General features: G+C 40.8%; 1 protein-coding gene across 2 annotated transcripts in view; it reads right to left on the reverse strand.

Moving 5' to 3' along the window:
* The window catches only part of prdm6 (PR domain containing 6), a 41661-nt gene that overhangs the window by 13591 nt on the left and 8865 nt on the right, over positions 1 to 19205 (reverse strand). For both annotated transcript variants that reach the window (XM_025053498.1, XM_025053497.1), the window contains 3 exons: positions 12538 to 12665; positions 10056 to 10180; positions 565 to 958 (listed from right to left, as the gene is read on the reverse strand). In XM_025053498.1, the coding sequence (XP_024909266.1) occupies positions 565 to 958; positions 10056 to 10180; positions 12538 to 12665 (647 nt within the window). The remainder of the gene's footprint in view (positions 1 to 564; positions 959 to 10055; positions 10181 to 12537; positions 12666 to 19205) is intronic.

Below are 19205 nucleotides of genomic sequence, written 5' to 3' on the forward strand. Positions count from 1 at the left end.
ATAGATAAAATACAGATAATACTTGTACTAGTACTCCAATACTAGTACCATCCCAGCGACCTGTTACTTCAAAAATGATTTTTCACCACAACTATCAATTGTTTTTTTCTTGTTTCGTTTCTCTGATGTCTCTTCTCAGTTTAACCCCCTAGTGGACGGATGAGGAGTTTACACCTCACCAAGTCTTTTTTTTTGTTGAGACCAACTGGGTTGTAAAGAGTTTTTAGTAAAAATGTTCAAAATTGAAGTATTTGTCACTGTGACAAATAACTGCACACACAAATAACGTGACCTCTGCTTTTAACCCAACACCAAAGTCAGCAGGGGGCAACAGTGAGTGCCATGCTCAGAGCAACTCAGTGGTAACTTGGCAGCTGTTGGATTCGAACCTGAAACCTTCCTGACCAAATTCCGCTTCCTTACCCACCGAGCCCCCGCCGCCCGATTGGTGTAAAATCTTTGCTCACTTTCTGTCCCGCCGGCTTTGTTAACTATGAACTTTGTGTAAACCTGCGGTCCAATAACAGAGGTAGAGACAGTGTTGGACAGACGGAGACACTGTACCTGTCAGGGTTCTGTGGACACACGTGCATCTGTAACAGGATTCTCTGGGTGAAGGTCTTGAAGCACTGCCCGCACTTCCACAGGTGCCAGTCGCTGAACTCGCTGCTCAGCTGGCTGGTCGAGGTCGGACTCGCCAGAACGCGCTGGTTCTTCAGCCCCAACTGGCCGTAGCCCGAGTCCGACTGCATCCCCACCTTGTCCAACAGGGGGAAGCTCCTGGGGCAGGGGGAGTGGGGGAAGACCATGGACCGCAGGAGCGTGGTGGAGGGAGTGGAGGCGGCCGAGGAGGAAGAGGAGGAGGAAGAGGAGGAGGAGGAGGGTTTGCCGTTCTTGCCGAAAGGTTGGAAGGACTCCTGTCTGGACATGATCTCCACCACGGTGGCCGGGACGTTTACTGCAGGCGTAAAGAAGAGGGGGCGGGGCTTCATTAGACAAAAAAGTCAGACACAAACTGAAGACGAGAGATAAATATGAACAGAGTCGTATTAGATATAATGAAATGATTACACTTTTTATCTGAGGGCAGCTGTGGATTAACAACAATTACTCATGATTAATCCATAACTGTTGTACCGTAAGTTATAGCCACGTTCTCAGAAATACCGCCTTTTTTTAACGCTCAATTTTGTCCAGGGTGGTGAAAATTCCAATGCACTTTGATCTTTATATACCTTAAAATCATCCATCCATCCATCCATCTATTTATTCATCCATCTATTCATCCATCCATCCATCCATCAGTTTATCCATCCATCCATTAAATATACACTTTATATACTATAGTAAATATATAAAATACTTTTGTAAACTCTCCTTCACACAGGTATTTTTTGGTGTGCATATCCAACATCCTCTCCTGTACTGTCCTGTACCATCCTGTCCTGTGCTGTCCTGTACCGTACTGTTCTGTATCGTCCTGTCCTGTACCGTCCTGTCCTGTACCATCCTGTCCTGTACAGTCCTGTCCCGTACCATACTGTCCTGTCCTGTACCACACTGTCCTGTACCATACTGCCCTGTCCTGTCCCGTACCTTACCATCCTGACCTGTACTGTCCTGTCCTGTCCCGTACCGTCCTGACCTGTACTATCCTGTCCTATCCTGTCCTGTACCATACTGTCCTGTCCCGTCCCGTACCATACTGTCCTGTCCTCTACCGTACTGTCCTGTCCCGTCCCATACGGTCCTGTCCCGTATTGTCCTGTACTGTCCTGTACCATACTGTCCTGTCCTGTCCCGTCCCGTCCTGTACCGTCCTGTCCGGTCCTGCACCGTACTGTACCATACTGTCCTGTCCTGTCCCATCCTGTCCTGTCCCCCACTGTTGTCTTCCTACGACCTGCCTCCCAGGAGGTGAAAACCCTCTGTGAACCCCAGCTGAGTGTCTCTGTCCTCGGTCGGTCATCTCCATCCTCCATCCGTCACCTTCCCACCAGACGCCATTGATCCTCTAATAACTTTATGAGGAGATAATTACACCATTTGTAAGTTGCCTGACGGCGATATCGACGCCCGCGTTACGCCGAGCTCGCCCACATTTAATTCATTTCACTACATTGGATACGTTGAATTTATACAGTAAATGCCAGTCAATAAAGTTTGGGCTCTGCATGAAATGCATCATGGGAATTGTAGAATTATGCTAATGTAGTTTGAAACCATTTAAAGTCCAGTTTACAGGAGTGAGACTGAGAGATGGACAAGAAGACGAGTCTCCGTCCCCGCGTTCTGTCCTGGAACTCCTTCTGGTCCTTGACTTGGCATCGTGACAAACCCAGTGACTCGTTTCCTAAAAACCAGGGATGTCCAATCATATTGGACAACCGATATTAGCATAATTAGGTGATATCGGTAAGAATCGTTATCGATTTTTCCTCCGATAATGATAAACCCGATAACGCAATGCCTGGGTGTCGCACAGATTATTGTCATTGTAACACAGCGCATCACTGCACATATTGATATCAGTTGATATTGCAATCGAAAAAATAAGTGTATGGGCAATATCGGCACATTGGATATCGACAATAAAAATAATATTGGACTTCCCCACTAAAACATATTTATTTGTCTATTTATTACGTTTAAATCAGCGGTGATTGCTGGTCTGGTCTATTAGCACAATTATGTAATGTCGTTATCGCAAGAATCGTTAATGATTTTTCCTTCCGATAAAAGAAAATCCGATAACGCAATGCCTGGCTTTCGCACAGATGATGTGACTTTAAAAGTTTTGAAGTGAAAATGAATTATTGTCATTGTAAGAAAGTACACTACTGCGCATATCGATATCGCAATTGAAAAATAAGTGTATGGGCAATATCGGCACATTGGATATCGACAATAAAAATAATATTGGACTTCCCCACTAAAACATATTTATTTGTCTATTTATTACGTTTAAATCAGCGGTGATTGCTGGTCTGGTCTATTAGCACAATTATGTAATGTCGTTATCGCAAGAATCGTTAATGATTTTTCCTTCCGATAAAAGAAAATCCGATAACGCAATGCCTGGCTTTCGCACAGATGATGTGACTTTAAAAGTTTTGAAGTGAAAATGAATTATTGTCATTGTAAGAAAGTACACTACTGCGCATATCGATATCGCAATTGAAAAATAAGTGTATGGGCAATATCGGCACATTGGATATCGACAATAAAAATAATATTGGACTTCCCCACTAAAACATATTTATTTGTCTATTTATTACGTTTAAATCAGCGGTGATTGCTGGTCTGGTCTATTAGCACAATTATGTAATGTCGTTATCGCAAGAATCGTTAATGATTTTTCCTTCCGATAAAAGAAAATCCGATAACGCAATGCCTGGCTTTCGCACAGATGATGTGACTTTAAAAGTTTTGAAGTGAAAATGAATTATTGTCATTGTAAGAAAGTACACTACTGCGCATATCGATATCGCAATTGAAAAATAAGTGTATGGGCAATATCGGCACATTGGATATCGACAATAAAAATAATATTGGACTTCCCCACTAAAACATATTTATTTGTCTATTTATTACGTTTAAATCAGCGGTGATTGCTGGTCTGGTCTATTAGCACAATTATGTAATGTCGTTATCGCAAGAATCGTTAATGATTTTTCCTTCCGATAAAAGAAAATCCGATAACGCAATGCCTGGCTTTCGCACAGATGATGTGACTTTAAAAGTTTTGAAGTGAAAATGAATTATTGTCATTGTAAGAAAGTACACTACTGCGCATATCGATATCGCAATTGAAAAATAAGTGTATGGGCAATATCGGCACATTGGATATCGACAATAAAAATAATATTGGACTTCCCCACTAAAACATATTTATTTGTCTATTTATTACGTTTAAATCAGCGGTGATTGCTGGTCTGGTCTATTAGCACAATTATGTAATGTCGTTATCGCAAGAATCGTTAATGATTTTTCCTTCCGATAAAAGAAAATCCGATAACGCAATGCCTGGCTTTCGCACAGATGATGTGACTTTAAAAGTTTTGAAGTGAAAATGAATTATTGTCATTGTAAGAAAGTACACTACTGCGCATATCGATATCGCAATTGAAAAATAAGTGTATGGGCAATATCGGCACATTGGATATCGACAATAAAAATAATATTGGACTTCCCCACTAAAACATATTTATTTGTCTATTTATTACGTTTAAATCAGCGGTGATTGCTGGTCTGGTCTATTAGCACAATTATGTAATGTCGTTATCGCAAGAATCGTTAATGATTTTTCCTTCCGATAAAAGAAAATCCGATAACGCAATGCCTGGCTTTCGCACAGATGATGTGACTTTAAAAGTTTTGAAGTGAAAATGAATTATTGTCATTGTAAGAAAGTACACTACTGCGCATATCGATATCGCAATTGAAAAATAAGTGTATGGGCAATATCGGCACATTGGATATCGACAATAAAAATAATATTGGACTTCCCCACTAAAACATATTTATTTGTCTATTTATTACGTTTAAATCAGCGGTGATTGCTGGTCTGGTCTATTAGCACAATTATGTAATGTCGTTATCGCAAGAATCGTTAATGATTTTTCCTTCCGATAAAAGAAAATCCGATAACGCAATGCCTGGCTTTCGCACAGATGATGTGACTTTAAAAGTTTTGAAGTGAAAATGAATTATTGTCATTGTAAGAAAGTACACTACTGCGCATATCGATATCGCAATTGAAAAATAAGTGTATGGGCAATATCGGCACATTGGATATCGACAATAAAAATAATATTGGACTTCCCCACTAAAACATATTTATTTGTCTATTTATTACGTTTAAATCAGCGGTGATTGCTGGTCTGGTCTATTAGCACAATTATGTAATGTCGTTATCGCAAGAATCGTTAATGATTTTTCCTTCCGATAAAAGAAAATCCGATAACGCAATGCCTGGCTTTCGCACAGATGATGTGACTTTAAAAGTTTTGAAGTGAAAATGAATTATTGTCATTGTAAGAAAGTACACTACTGCGCATATCGATATCGCAATTGAAAAATAAGTGTATGGGCAATATCGGCACATTGGATATCGACAATAAAAATAATATTGGACTTCCCCACTAAAACATATTTATTTGTCTATTTATTACGTTTAAATCAGCGGTGATTGCTGGTCTGGTCTATTAGCACAATTATGTAATGTCGTTATCGCAAGAATCGTTAATGATTTTTCCTTCCGATAAAAGAAAATCCGATAACGCAATGCCTGGCTTTCGCACAGATGATGTGACTTTAAAAGTTTTGAAGTGAAAATGAATTATTGTCATTGTAAGAAAGTACACTACTGCGCATATCGATATCGCAATTGAAAAATAAGTGTATGGGCAATATTGTCACATCGGATATTGACAAAAAATTAATATTGGACTTCCCTACTAAAACATAAATATTTGTCTATTTATTAAGTTTAAAATTATTTTGATGTAAATTAAATGACAATCAGTGTTTCTCCTTTGACGAAGACCTTGTTTTTTAAGACGGAAACTAAACCGAAGTTGTTCCGAGATAAATGACGAAGACATTTAATCATGTATCAGTCAAATACATTTTTTTTTTTAAAAATCCATCCATTCATTTTTATCCGCTTATCCGTTACCGGCAGTCTCCACGACCGCCACCCAAATCACAGCACTGTACCAACCCCCTCTGAACCTTCCTGCGGGTGGTGAGTCCACTGGAAGGTACCAACCGCCCTGACCGGGATTCGAACCTGCCCAGGAGGTGAACCCTGGGGTTCTACACCAATGACAGAGACACTGACCTCTGGGCCACAACGCTACCAAATTTAAAAATTCTGACAAGAATATGAAGCCGTGAAGTCACAGCCTTCAGTCAAATCTGAAACCAACTCCTCTATTTTGCTTCCTCTTCTACTTGTCGTTCTCCCCTCCTGTTCCTGTTTCTCCTCTACTCCTTCCCCGTCTCCCCCCAATCAACATTTCCGTCTGGTTTCTCTGCGGCAGGATCAACAGAGTTGAAATTCGAAAGAGAAGACGGAGTTTAAAGCTCACGGAGATGTGACTGATCTCTCCTCAGCCATCACAGTACGTTTCTATTGTTAGGCAGCAGCGGAGCTGCAGAGCGTCAACACGACAGGATGTGATTGGATGGAACATGCATCAGTAAACAACCACAGGGAGTGTGTGTGTATGTGTGTGTGTGTGTTTGTGTGTGTGTCGGATGAATTATATTGTTGTTTTTTTTTCTTCTCCTGATTTTTAGACTTTAATTCAATTTATCTTAAATCCAAATCTGTTTCAGATCAGGTCAAAGAGAAACAACAGTGTGTACGAAAACTGTTGTTCACCGCGGTTCATTCCATTTTACTCTTTTTGGAGGCTGAAAAGTCCAGTTTCTCTGAAACGTTTCACTCAGGTCTTATATATTTACACACTTTTTTGCAATTTTTTTTAAAAGATTGAATTAAAGCAGAAAAAAAACATAGTATGAAGTTAGGTGTTTGACTAACGTTTCTTAAAAAATACAACTACAAGGTGTTAAATTTTTTTTTATACATATCCCCTCATCACAGGTGTCGCCCTGAACTCCACCAGGTGCAGTTCCCTCTTGGAGCCGTGAACCGTAACCAGCAACAAGTCAACCACAGAAGGCTTGACTCTTACCAGGGTCCTGGAACTCAACATCACTGCAGAGACCCTGCTGGTAGACAAGATAATGGCACCCTACTACCAGCACATGGGAAAAATATAAGAAGAAATGCAAATAAGAAGGAATATAAACTCCAAAAAAAGTCAAGTTTTTTCTTTGTCTTTCTACTGTACTGAAGTCACAGTGTCGTCATATGAAACGGAGATCATTTAGTATTTATAGGAATTTATTAGACCATGATGCAAAAACAAGACAGACTTGACTCGGACTCCCATTTTGGGACTCGTCAACAATCACTAAGTTCTCTATTTTTACAGTATTAACTGTAACCGTGGTAACCGTGAGAACCATAATACACGGTCATACTAGGACAATGGTAACACTACGGCGCCCGGCCCCAAAGGTGTGGACTCAGGTCGCATGACTCGGACTCCTGTCAGACCCGAGTCATCAATTTGATGACTTTAGGCTCAACTTGACAAAATGTAAAGAGACTTGCAACTCGACTTGGACTTTAACATCAGTGACTCGTGACTTCACTCGGACTTGAGCCCTTTGACTCGACAAGACTCGATACTTTCTCCCAAACCCAAAGATTATGAAGTAAGTTATTAAGGAGTGCTCTGTATCTCTCATTGCGTACATGCCGTCGGCACAACATCAAATTAGACCCACATTGTTTTGACGCAATAGCATCAAGTCAATCAAATTGCCCCACAACCGATGAGAAAGAGCCATCAAACAATGCGCGGGTGAGAAAAAATGATACCAAAGATCGTGTTGTTCGGATTTAAAAACTACGAGGTGGTCAACATAAAACGAGCCGCAGCGATCTGTGTAAATATATTATTATTTTCTTTAAAAAGACTCGAAACAGAAACGGCAAGACTTGGGACTTGACTTGACGCTTTTCAGTCTTGACTTGAACCCCACTCGGACTTCGCCTGTCTTGACTTGAGACTTGACTCGGACTTGAGTGTAAAGACTTGAGACTCACTCGTGACTTGCAAAGCAATGACTTGGTCCCACCTCTGCCCGGCACACCTACAGCTAGCTGTACAGCATTAGCCGCAGACAACAGAACGCTCGTCACAACCAGAAGAGACTTGAGACTTGACTTGTGACCAAATGCCTGAGACTTGATCAAGTCCCACCCCACAAAGACCCGACTTGGACTTGCAAATAAAGACTTGTGAGCATCAAATGCAAATACATTTGATCTTTGTTCCTCATTCAATTTCATTCCACACTCTAATAAAAAAAAATATTTCAAATGTTCTATTTCCTGTTACTACATCACAGGTCAAAGGTTTCACCACAAACCCTCAACCAAAGTACCGTATACCAACATATACTACTTATTCGGTACCAGCTGCGGTGGTCATCTCCAATGTACAGACTCAAACAGTGTCGGGCCAGGAATGTCTTCTCCCAACAGGACACCAAATCGCTGTCGTGTCTCCGAACTGTGAGACAATGACAGTCGGGCAGAAAATGGTTCCGCGAAGAACCTCTAACCCAGTTCACCGTCTGATGTCTTTCATTTAGAAAAAAATGAAAGACCAAAGACAGATCATTTAGTTTAACTTCATTTGGATGTGTGGAAACTGTTCACCGCAGGCAACACAAGACAGCCCATCCTTTTTAGTTTATTGAGACCCAGACCTGGTCCAAATGAGGCGGGAGGAGCCGTTTTTTTCCAGGTCTCTGGTTAAAGTCTAGATGAAGACATTCGTCTAAAAATGTGAACGTTATTTGGGTAAAGGTTAGTGTTAGTCATTACTAGTCAAGGTAATGGGTTTAGAGATGGAGCTCTGCTCAGGCTGCACTAATGAACTGAAGCCTACGTGCACGGGCATGTGTTTGTTTGTCAAAGTCCAAATGTCTTCTCATGAAAAGAAATACATTTTCTTTGTGTTTTTGTTCGCCGAAAAATACACACACACACACACACATATACACGTCTCTGATCTGCGGTGAGTTCAATGGAAATTAAACACAGGCGTAAACGAAAGTTGAAAGTTTGAAAAAAACTCGTACCAACACGTGACGTCAGACTTTCACAGACATGACACAGCGACAAAGGCTGAACAAAAACGTACAAATAAAGCCTCCGGAAACACGAGTTTGACATGTTTGAACTGACAGATAAAATCCTTGAATCCTTGAAAAAAAAACAAAAAAACCAACAACTCCCGTCTGTCATTGCTCTGTCACCAAAACACAAACGTCTTCAATTTACCTGCACCTGCATTAAACACCGCTAACTGAAATCAACTGCTAGCCTTTCAAAAAGATCACGCAAAAAAAAAATTTTTCAATACTATTTTTTTTCTCTACGAGAAAATGGCTTGTACAAGCAGAAAACAATGTCATGCCAGAATGTGTGTGTGTGTGTGTGTGTGTGTGTGCTTGTTTGTGTACAATAAAGAACAATGTCATGTAAGAAGCTCATTCCAGCTGTCAAACAAACCAGTTTGTGGTCAAACGTCTTAATGTGAAATCAGCACGATCTCATTTCACCGGGGCCGACCCCTAATTCAATTCATTTCAATTTAGATCCCACAGATTTAATCTCCTCCTTCATTTTCCTTCCCTTTTCTTTCTCCTCTCTTTGTCTTCCCTCTCCCTCTCACCCCCGTCCCCCCACTCCCCACGCCCTACAGGGACAAGTTTTCGTCAAATCCACAGGAAAAAAAAATCCTTTTGGAAAATATAAAAGTGGTCTGACTGGAGGAAATGTAAACATAGAAATAATTGGTGACAGAAAAAGAGGAGTTGATGGAAGTGAGACAAAAGAAAAAGAGAGAGAGGAAAAAAAAAAACAAGGAGAAGGAGAGAGGACGGAGGGGAAAAAGTCTCAGACAGAAAAACACAGACCGGGAGGACAGTGAGTAGTGAGACACTTCCTGAGTTGGTAAATAATAACAACAACAAAAATATAGGATCCAACCGACATTTATCTGTACCAAAAAAACTCAAATTCCATATTTGACGTCAACAGGTGAATATAAAACAGCTGGAAATATACACCTAAATAGCCCAGAAAACCTTCCGTACGGATACTAAAGTACCTGCACCGGAGACGCTAATGCCATTTAAAAAGTGTCTGAAGGTAAGAATCCAACACATTTAACTCCTGAGATAATCTCAACTCCAGACCATGACTGTCGGTCTAAGCCGTCCAGTCCAAACAATTTGGGTCAAAACAAACCCGACGAAACGACTTATTCGCAGGAAACCAGTTCCTGACAGACAAAAAAATATCCTCCCCTACTTTCAGAACCTCTGCCCTAAAGTATAGACAACGACAAAATAGTTTTGAGCTTGACACATCGACAGTTGTTGACAAAATTTCTTACAGTTTTCGTCCTGCGCGATGCACTGGAGCGGGATGCCGAAGAAGGAAGTGTAGGAGTCGTTGTACCAAACCAGCAGCTCTGTCCCTCTGGGGATGTCCATGCAGGCTCTGTAGAAGATACAGGACCTGCAAACAAGGAACCCAAAAGTATGTATACTTTAGTATGTATCTAAATATATATATATATATGTATATATGTATATATAAATTATTTATATAATTTAGTATGTATACTTTAAGATACTTAGTAGTTAGTATGTATAAATGTATGTATGTATGAATTATTATTATTATTTAAAAACAATTTTAAACTCATTCATATGAGACATTTTAGAAAGAAAAAAAAAAGAAAAAAATCGATATGAACCGACTTTCGATACACACAGCGATATTTCAATATATTAATATGTATCGATATATTTCTGGTACGTCATATAAGACAATAGCGTTTTGTATCGCTATAGTTTACTTTTGCGTTAAAAATTACGTTAGTGTCCACTCGGGACGCTCGTGTTGGTTTGTTCGTTTGTTTTTAAGGTTCGTCAATAAATAGCGATAGTATGTCGTACCTACATTTACGTTGAAAACTGACAGACAGAGACACCGGGTGAAAACTCTTCCAGTTCGGGTCCGCCATTTTGTTCGCGTCTCCGATACTCTTGTAGGAAACAGAAAGCGAGGAGGTTTCGTTGTAACGCTGCTAATTAGCCTAGCAGCGCCGGCCACACAAACGTAACTCCGCTACCCGCTAACATTGATTGACGTTGTTACCGCCTACATCTTGCCGGGCTTTTTCCGGTCACGTGACGTGGCGGCGCCGTCATCGTTCTAGATAGTGTTTTTACAGAAATTCCGCTTTTTAACAACCAAACAGCGTCATAACGTCGTTGTCTTCTTCTTAGGACAATTTTTTTTTTACCATTTTTTAGCATTGTGGGAATTAGCATCCCGTGTTTTCTGTGATTTAACAGGTCGAACAACAATAAATCACTCCCATTGAAATAAAATATAAATCTGTGGAATTAAAACACAATACGCTGCATTATCAACAAAGGTTAAAATACGTTTTAAAAATGTTTTATTTATGGCAAAATGACCCAAAACCAAAATGGCTTCTTGATGCTTCTGTTAAGTGTTGCATGTGTTATTGTGTCCTCCACACAGGGGGGAGGGTGGAGACGATGCTGTACCCATGTGAAAACACAGCCAGCAGGGACTGAGCTATAAATCAAAGACACCCACAGCACCTTTTATGTATTTGAAACAACTGCCCGTGTTCAACACATACACGCTGCTCCATTCTGGCGGGGCTGTACTGTAAATCAAACACATCCCACTGGCTCTCAGGTATGAAAAATAAAGCCCCCTGCTGGCGGGCGGACCGCGGTTGGTTCCCGTGGCCCCCGCAGCGGGACACGGCCTCGTCAGCTCTCTGATCTCTCCTCTGTTTTCATACAAAGCAAAACTAGTTTTATAATCAGGTTTGAAATGATAACAAGACACGCACGCATACGAGCGGCGTGAGGTCGTAAATCAGGGGAAACCCAAATACCGTAAAGGGCCTAATAAAGTGTCCACATGTGGATAAACATGTTGATCTGAAATCCATCAAGATGACAAAGTAGCCACGGCACCGCTCCGAGGTTGGCGACGAGATCCAGGAACATCGTGACCTCAGAGGAGCCGATACTGAGGAGTGACTCGTTAGAGCCGACGAAACGTAAAACTATATATTGCTATATATGGAGTTAGTCCAGAACCGGAACCTGAGATCCTATGAGAACCTAATCCCGTGACCGCTAGGCCACAGGTTGACAACCGTTCTACTGCTGCTGTCGTTTGACACCAGTGTCAGAGGAAATGATTCATGACGAATTCGCAGGAATTGAAGAAAATACTTAAGGATAAAGTAAACACTTGGACATTTAGCAGAAATGGACACATTTATGGGACAAATATTAAAAATATTTGTATAAAAATTATCTTCTTTAATGGTATTTTCGTCAAAGAATGTTAAAACGTAACCATAAAGTTTTCTCTTCTCTTTCTCTTTCTCTTTTTTTTCAATTTCATTAACGACTTTCCACATTTTGTCAATTTCAGTTGTTTCCGAACAGAAAATAATGTTTTTTTTTGTACTTCTGTAAAAATCTGTTGTTGTTACTAAAAATAAAATGTCTGATTGATTTGGCCGCTGACATTACGGAGCTGATACTTTGTCAATATTTTATGAAAAAACATCGCCGGCAAGATTCCGCCTGGAAAGTACGCCGACTAAAAATACGATTGGAATGAATCACATTTTGACAAAAACAAAGAGTTGGAAAGTTAAAAACGACTTCACGTGCAGTGTCGACACCTGAAGTCGAAGAAGACGAACCGATCTCTACAGCTGCAGGTTTTTTTTTTTGTTTGTTTGTTTTTTTATTTTACAGCTTTTGTTTCGTAGCGATGATCCAGGTCAGAGGTCGCGGTGTTCTCACCTGTACTGCACCACCATCATGTTCTGCTCCCCGCAGTGTCGGGCACAACGGATGTACCTCATCCAGCTGGATTTACTGGGATCATTTCCATCGATGAAATGCTGTAACGTCCCCTCAGCGTCGTAGATCTAGAACACACAGATAGACAGCGTTCAGAGAGCTTAAAGTCTTTAGGAGCCTCATCGGTTCCTATTGATGTGTGTGAGATTTTTTTTTTAAGAGTGAAAAAAAGTGAATTTTTTTGCAGCATCGGGAATTCGCTGTTTCGCAATAGGTCGCAATAAAAACACAAAATGTAAAGGCACTGAACATTTTCTGATCAAATATGAGCAGAAACAAACAATAAACACTATACAGATTCCTGGGCGCAGCGAGATACCGCATGCCCTTTGACCTCTTAAACTTGACTCGCGTCAAACCGTGACACAGTCTGACGAACATTTGATTTTTCAGCACTCCTGAGTGTAAATTGGGTGTCAAACATAAGGCCTGCGGGCCAAAACCGGCCCACCAGAGGTGTTCAATGCGGCCCGCTTGATGAATTTTGAAAGCAAAAAAAATGTTCATGATGTTTTTGTACTATTATATTTTATTAAATATGAATATTTTCTGATATATTTCAACTTCTTTGCATGGAACGTAATGAGAAAAACGTGGACTTTCTAAGTAATTATGTAACGATTGTACTGGTCCCACCGACGCTAACGGAGCGACGTTTCCCTTCGTCTCCGACTCCTGCTGCATGTCTAGTGTGATTAGTAGAGAGGGTGATTATTACTCTCTCCAGAAACACTGACACACACTTATCCACTTCACACCCGTGTCTGACATTAACAGACGGACGGACGGAGACGACACTGTTTTGACCTTTTGGACTTTTGAAGGAGGTGAAGTCGGCCTTTAATGTGAGAGCCAGATGCTCTCTTATTAGATACTGTGTGTGTGTGTGTGTGTGTGTGTTATCAGTAAAAACACTTAAAGCGGCTCAGAAGCAACGCTGGCATGTAAATGGCTCCTCCGACATCAGCGAGGGACGTGTGTTTGATGAGCTGTGAGTGTGTGTGTGTGTGTGTGTGTGTTCACCACACTTTGGTGGTTTGAGGCTCTGAACCGTCTCTCACTCCTTGTTTTTCTCAGTTTCAGTTTCTAATTTAAGTGGTGCAGAACCTGGTGTCGAATGTGCCACGGTCAGGCCCGCGAACCGCCAGTTGAGTAAACGGTCGATGTTCTCACGCTGCTGTTCTATAGCTAATCAATGCAAACGCCACGATTCTACCGTTATCATACCGTCATTCATATTTTAAAAAGTCACAAAACTTCGTGACCCAAGTCAATAGACATTGTTAAATGCCAGTTAAACAACTGGGAAACATAATAATGCAAGACGACCCAAAAATGTTTTTCTTGCGACCCACCCGAGGGTCCTGACCCAGTCTTTGGGAAGCAATGTGTTAGCCTATTCCAATTGGGGAAAATGGCGAGAACATAAATATTTAACCGTTCTCTCCTTCTGTTATTCTTTGCCTCCGATCTTCGACCTCTAGAGGTCAAAAGTCAGAGCTGGACACAACATCACGTCTGTGTCGACAAATTATTTTTTTTTCTCAGATTTTCAGATTAACGTAATCCGAACGGCTAACGGGAAGTCGAAAAGTCAACCCCGTACTCCAGTCTTTCGTGAATTAACATGGACCTGTGTTATATTGTTTACGTTTTACTGTGTTTTCGTACACACACACACACGCACACACACACGGTCCATGTCTCTCAGTAACGTCCCTCTCTTCTCCCCGTGACGTAGGTCTCTGCAGCAAAATAAACACAGATGCTGTCAGTCGTCCGTCTGTTCTGTCGTCCTGGAGTAAATCTCCGCCCCGTGGAACCAAAATGAAAGTCCAGTAAAACTCAGTCATTGTGTGTGTTGCTCTTTAACATTTTTTAATTTTTTTTTCAGTCGCCGAGGAGTCCATTTTTCAGCGGCGAGCCTCATAAAATGTCCTGCCATCATCACCATCGCCGCCTGCCGCCGCAACCGCCCAAGAGCAACACTAGAGGGAGCGGGGGGGCCTCCTTGACACCATAAATTTCAGGGTAATAATCATTCACACAGACGGATAATATTTGTCTTTCAGACCCCGATTCACCTCCACGTCCGCAGCAGGGGGGCCTCGTCTGGAGACTTTCTCACACCACGGTGAGCGCTAACTACCAAACCGGCCAAGACCAGGCAGAGGCAGCAGGCAACCAAAGCAAGGACCACGACCACGAGTTGGTACCACCATTTTTTTTAACCCAGAAGTTCAGTTGAGGTTCAACCACCAAACTGAGGAAATTCCGCAAAAATAATCATCTTGGCCGGCGTTCAACCGCACAACATACGGTGAGGTGACGTAAATAACGATGAGCGCCCCGTGTGTTTTACAGGAATATAACGTGTGATAACGTGTTATCATAATAACGTCATAAAATCATCATAACATAATCACCTCTAAATGACAAAAAGTTCGTCTTTTTCCCTTTTGTTTTCGTGCGAAAAAGGACATTAAATAAATCTTCATATTTAACTAAATATAATTTTACAAAACATTTCCTGAACATAAAGTTTTTATTTACCAAATTCATCATTCGGGCCGAATTCAAACCCCAAGTGGGCCAGTTTTGGGGCTGCGGGATGTATGTTTGACACCGCCGCCCTAAGGGTTTCAATTACGTTTAACCCCATCCTCGACACACACCACCGTGGGCTGTGGAGTTTAGTGCATCGGGGAAATGGGATTTGCGAACACAAACCGCAGTCCTTAAAAGCTATCATCGCCCTCATAAAAAAAAAAAAAAGAAAAAAAAGAAAAAAAGAAAAAAAAGAAAAAAAGAAAAAAAAGATCAGAAGTCAATAGACATTATTTGTAAACTCCTTGGAAAACATGATGCGAGACGACCCCAAAAAAAATCTCTTCTGACCCACCTGAGGGTCGCGACCCAGTCTTTGGGAAACAATGCTCTGCCCCAGTGTTGCAGAAACTTTTTTCTGGGGACCCATATTTTACAAATCACAAACCTTCGCAACCAAAGTATAGACATTTATCGTAAACTTCTTGGAAACATGATGCGAGACGACCCCCCAAAAAACCTGAGGGTCGTGACCCACTCTTTGGGAAACAACGCTTTAATCTACTTAAGGTTTAAAAACTAAACCCAAAAACATCAGCGTCAGTGTGATGTGGGAAGATGAAGCCCCCCCCCCAAAAAAAAGAAGGGTTTAGTGTTTGAATAATATTTGCAGGAAGGAATCAGATCTTTTTTGGACGGAGGTTTAAAATAAATATTTTCTGTTGGACTCGAAGCCATGTTTTAAATTGTCGTGTCAACAAACGCCGGACTGTTCCTTTAACGGACGGTTTGAAATGTGTGCGACGTAAAAGTTTGGACTGTCCGACCTGCAGAGAGGAAACAACCGCTGTGTACAAACCACACTGATTAGAACACTGCTCACACACACACACACAGACATTGTTATCCTAGCATGAAGCTACTGATGGAAACCCCCATCTTTGTTCCTGGACCTCCTGATGTAATCCGAAAAACGTGGACGGAGGTCAACCATCGTTCAGCCGAACGACCAGTAGGTGTCGTGTCACCTGATCTGGGCTGAATATTCGGGTCGTTTTATGTCGTAACATTTCATCAATATTCTTATTTGTACAAAGTAATTTGGTGAGTGTAGTATAAATATGGCTAGTTGTTTGAAGGGTAGATAAGCTAACGCCAAGCTAAAAATGTGACTAAAAACATAAAAAAAAAAAAAACTAAACCTATTTAAAAATGTTATTTCAAAAACAGATCAAATATTACAAATATAATGAAAGATATTTGAATATATATTTTATATATATTTATATATGAGACCATTTGTTCATTTTTTATTTGGATGTAGTACTCCGTAGTATTTGTTTGTATTAGTGCAGAATTCAATTGAAAAAATATTTAATATTATTGTCTATACTTTTGAAATACAGTTGGTTGATTTTATACTTTGTTACGTCATTATTAATTATTAACGTCATTATTTAGTATTTTTACATTTTGCCTTTATGATAAATATATATATATTTATATTAATATAAATATATACCTATTATAAATTTATATATATTTTTTGTATCTTCTTTGACACTTTGTCTTAGACTGCAGTATGTACATACTCCTTGTCCTACTTGGAGTACTACTGCAGTAGCTGCAGTAACGCCGACCATTTTTGCCCTGTGGTCAGAGGAGTTTTTCTGGTTTTAATTCGGCTCCGCTCTCTGATCAACAACAACATGGGAGAGATTAACAGAAGTCTGTAGTTCGACGCCGTGGAACCCAAGACTGGACTTTGTTCCAACTTGTCATCCTCACTTTTTATTTACAGGAAGAATCGAACCGAGGTTTTAGAACCTAAGTTCTCCACCGACTCCGGGAATGCATGAAGTCATACAGACGTTCGACCCGGTGCCAGACTGACATTACAAAGTAAAACATGGAATAATTTCACATGTCAAGACCAAGAAAAGACGCAGTTTCGGAAAAAACACACCAGAAACTCCAGGTTGGATTGGCCGACGGCTAAATGGTGCAGAGTTCGGAGTGAACGGCAAGAACGGGACAAATGGAAGGAAAGGTAAAATGTTTGAAAACTAAAACTAAAATCTTAGCGCATAGTCACGTAGTGTTAGCCAAGTGTTTCCGAAACATTTTTTTGGGGGACCCATATTTTAAAAGTCATAAACATTCCCGACCCAAGTCAATAAACATTACTCGTAAACAACAGGGAAACATAATGCAAGACGACCCCAAAAAAAATTTTTGCGACCCACCTGAGGGTTGCAACCCAGTCTTTGGGAAACAATGCTCTACACCAGTGTTTCCAAAACGTTTTTTTCAAAAGTCACAAAACTTCGCGACCAAAGTCAATAGACATTATTCTTAAACAACTGGGAAACATAATAATGCAAGACGACCCAAAACAATTCTTGCGACCCACACGAGGGTCGCGAACCAGTCTTTGGGAAACAATATGTGAGCCTATTCCAATTGGTAACGGTGATAACGTAAATATTTAAATGTTCACCTAAAGCCCGGAAATGTCTTTAATGGACTACAAATCTAACATTAATGTTAGCCATAAGGTTAGCTAAACTTGAGCAGAAAATTTGTAAAAAAAATTTAAAAAACAACATTAATGGCAATTAGCTGTAAGACAGCTAACGATAGCTCAGACTAAACAAAACAAATCCAAAATGTTTTTTTTAATCATATAAACAATATCTGAAAGATAGCCCAGGGGAAGCTAACCCTAAACGTAACCCTTATGAATTGAACAAACTTGGTAAAGATAGCTAATGAGAACACTGTGCCAGTTTTTCTTCAAATTAGCCCGAAAGGAGAAAACGAAAATATTAGCCCAAAAGCAGCATTAGCTAAATTAGCCAAAATTAGGTCAAATGTTGTCTGTAAAAAGGACCAGAATGCAACAAAATAAATTTTAAATAGGAAAAAATTTGAGCAAAACTTGTAAAAAAAAACAACCAAAAAAAACACAAATTAGAGATTATTATTTTTACAAAAGAAAACTGATTGTTTAAAGATTAGCGGCCATGTTAGCGCTGAACTTCAGTAAAGTCCAGGTTCAAATAAGGAAAGAATTAAATTAAGAATTTACTGCAGAAATACGTAATGTGGACATTTGTTTGGAGAAAAGCTACGGAATTTCATCGTTTGTATTTTTTAGTCGTTTTTCAGCCAACGCCGAATCAATGCTCAACTGAAATCAAGGAGTAAAAAACAAGGTGAAGCCGAACGTGTGTCGTAAACACATCAACGACGTGGAAGCGTGTCGCGTTGTGGACGATCGGGGACCTTAATAAAACCCAGAAGACAGATGGTTACGCAACCCCTGAATGATGTCATCGCAGGGGCCTTCGGTGAAACCACAAACCACTGCAAACTCTAAAGTCAATAAAAACTCTGTAGGGGATAACGTCGGAACGAGCTGATGGACAGAGCAACAAACACCAACAGACAGAAACAAACACTGACCGACGCCGACCGGAGGAGATCGGGCTCCGGGAGACGACAGGAAACAACTGCATCGGTGTCACCATGGCAACCGCTGAAGAAGTCAACGGTCGCGTTGGAATGTACCGAATTCTCCCGCGTCCCATCATCGTCCCACACGGGCAAAAAATATTTATCCTCAAGCTGCGCGGCCGTCGTGCTGCCGTGCCTAGACCTCTGATGGAAAATTTGCGTTGTTGTTGTTTTTGACAGCTCATCCACTTTGTAAAAAAAAAAACAAAACAAAAAAAACAGGAAAAGGTCAGAGTCCCGACCTCATGTTTTCGGTCGACATTCTTTACAATCAAGACCCAGACTGGGAGGTCGCTGCTGGTCACCGTGTCGCACTTTGACCCCGTCACTGTACTAATCTGAGGCGGTGATATTTTTTTACTACGTCTGGATTCCTCTCTCACGGTGGGGGGGGGGGGAGTCTGCATGCACCGACCTAAAGTACTCTAAGGCCGCGGTGAACAGCCGTAGCGTGTAGGAGATTACCACGAGGTGAAACAGTCCTGTGATTCTTCATCACCGCAGATGCAGCAAGTGATAAAAAAAGAGAATTATTCAAATGT

Source organism: Cynoglossus semilaevis, chromosome Z (assembly GCF_000523025.1).
Source record: "Cynoglossus semilaevis isolate Cse_v1.0 chromosome Z, Cse_v1.0, whole genome shotgun sequence".
Taxonomy (NCBI): domain Eukaryota; kingdom Metazoa; phylum Chordata; class Actinopteri; order Pleuronectiformes; family Cynoglossidae; genus Cynoglossus; species Cynoglossus semilaevis.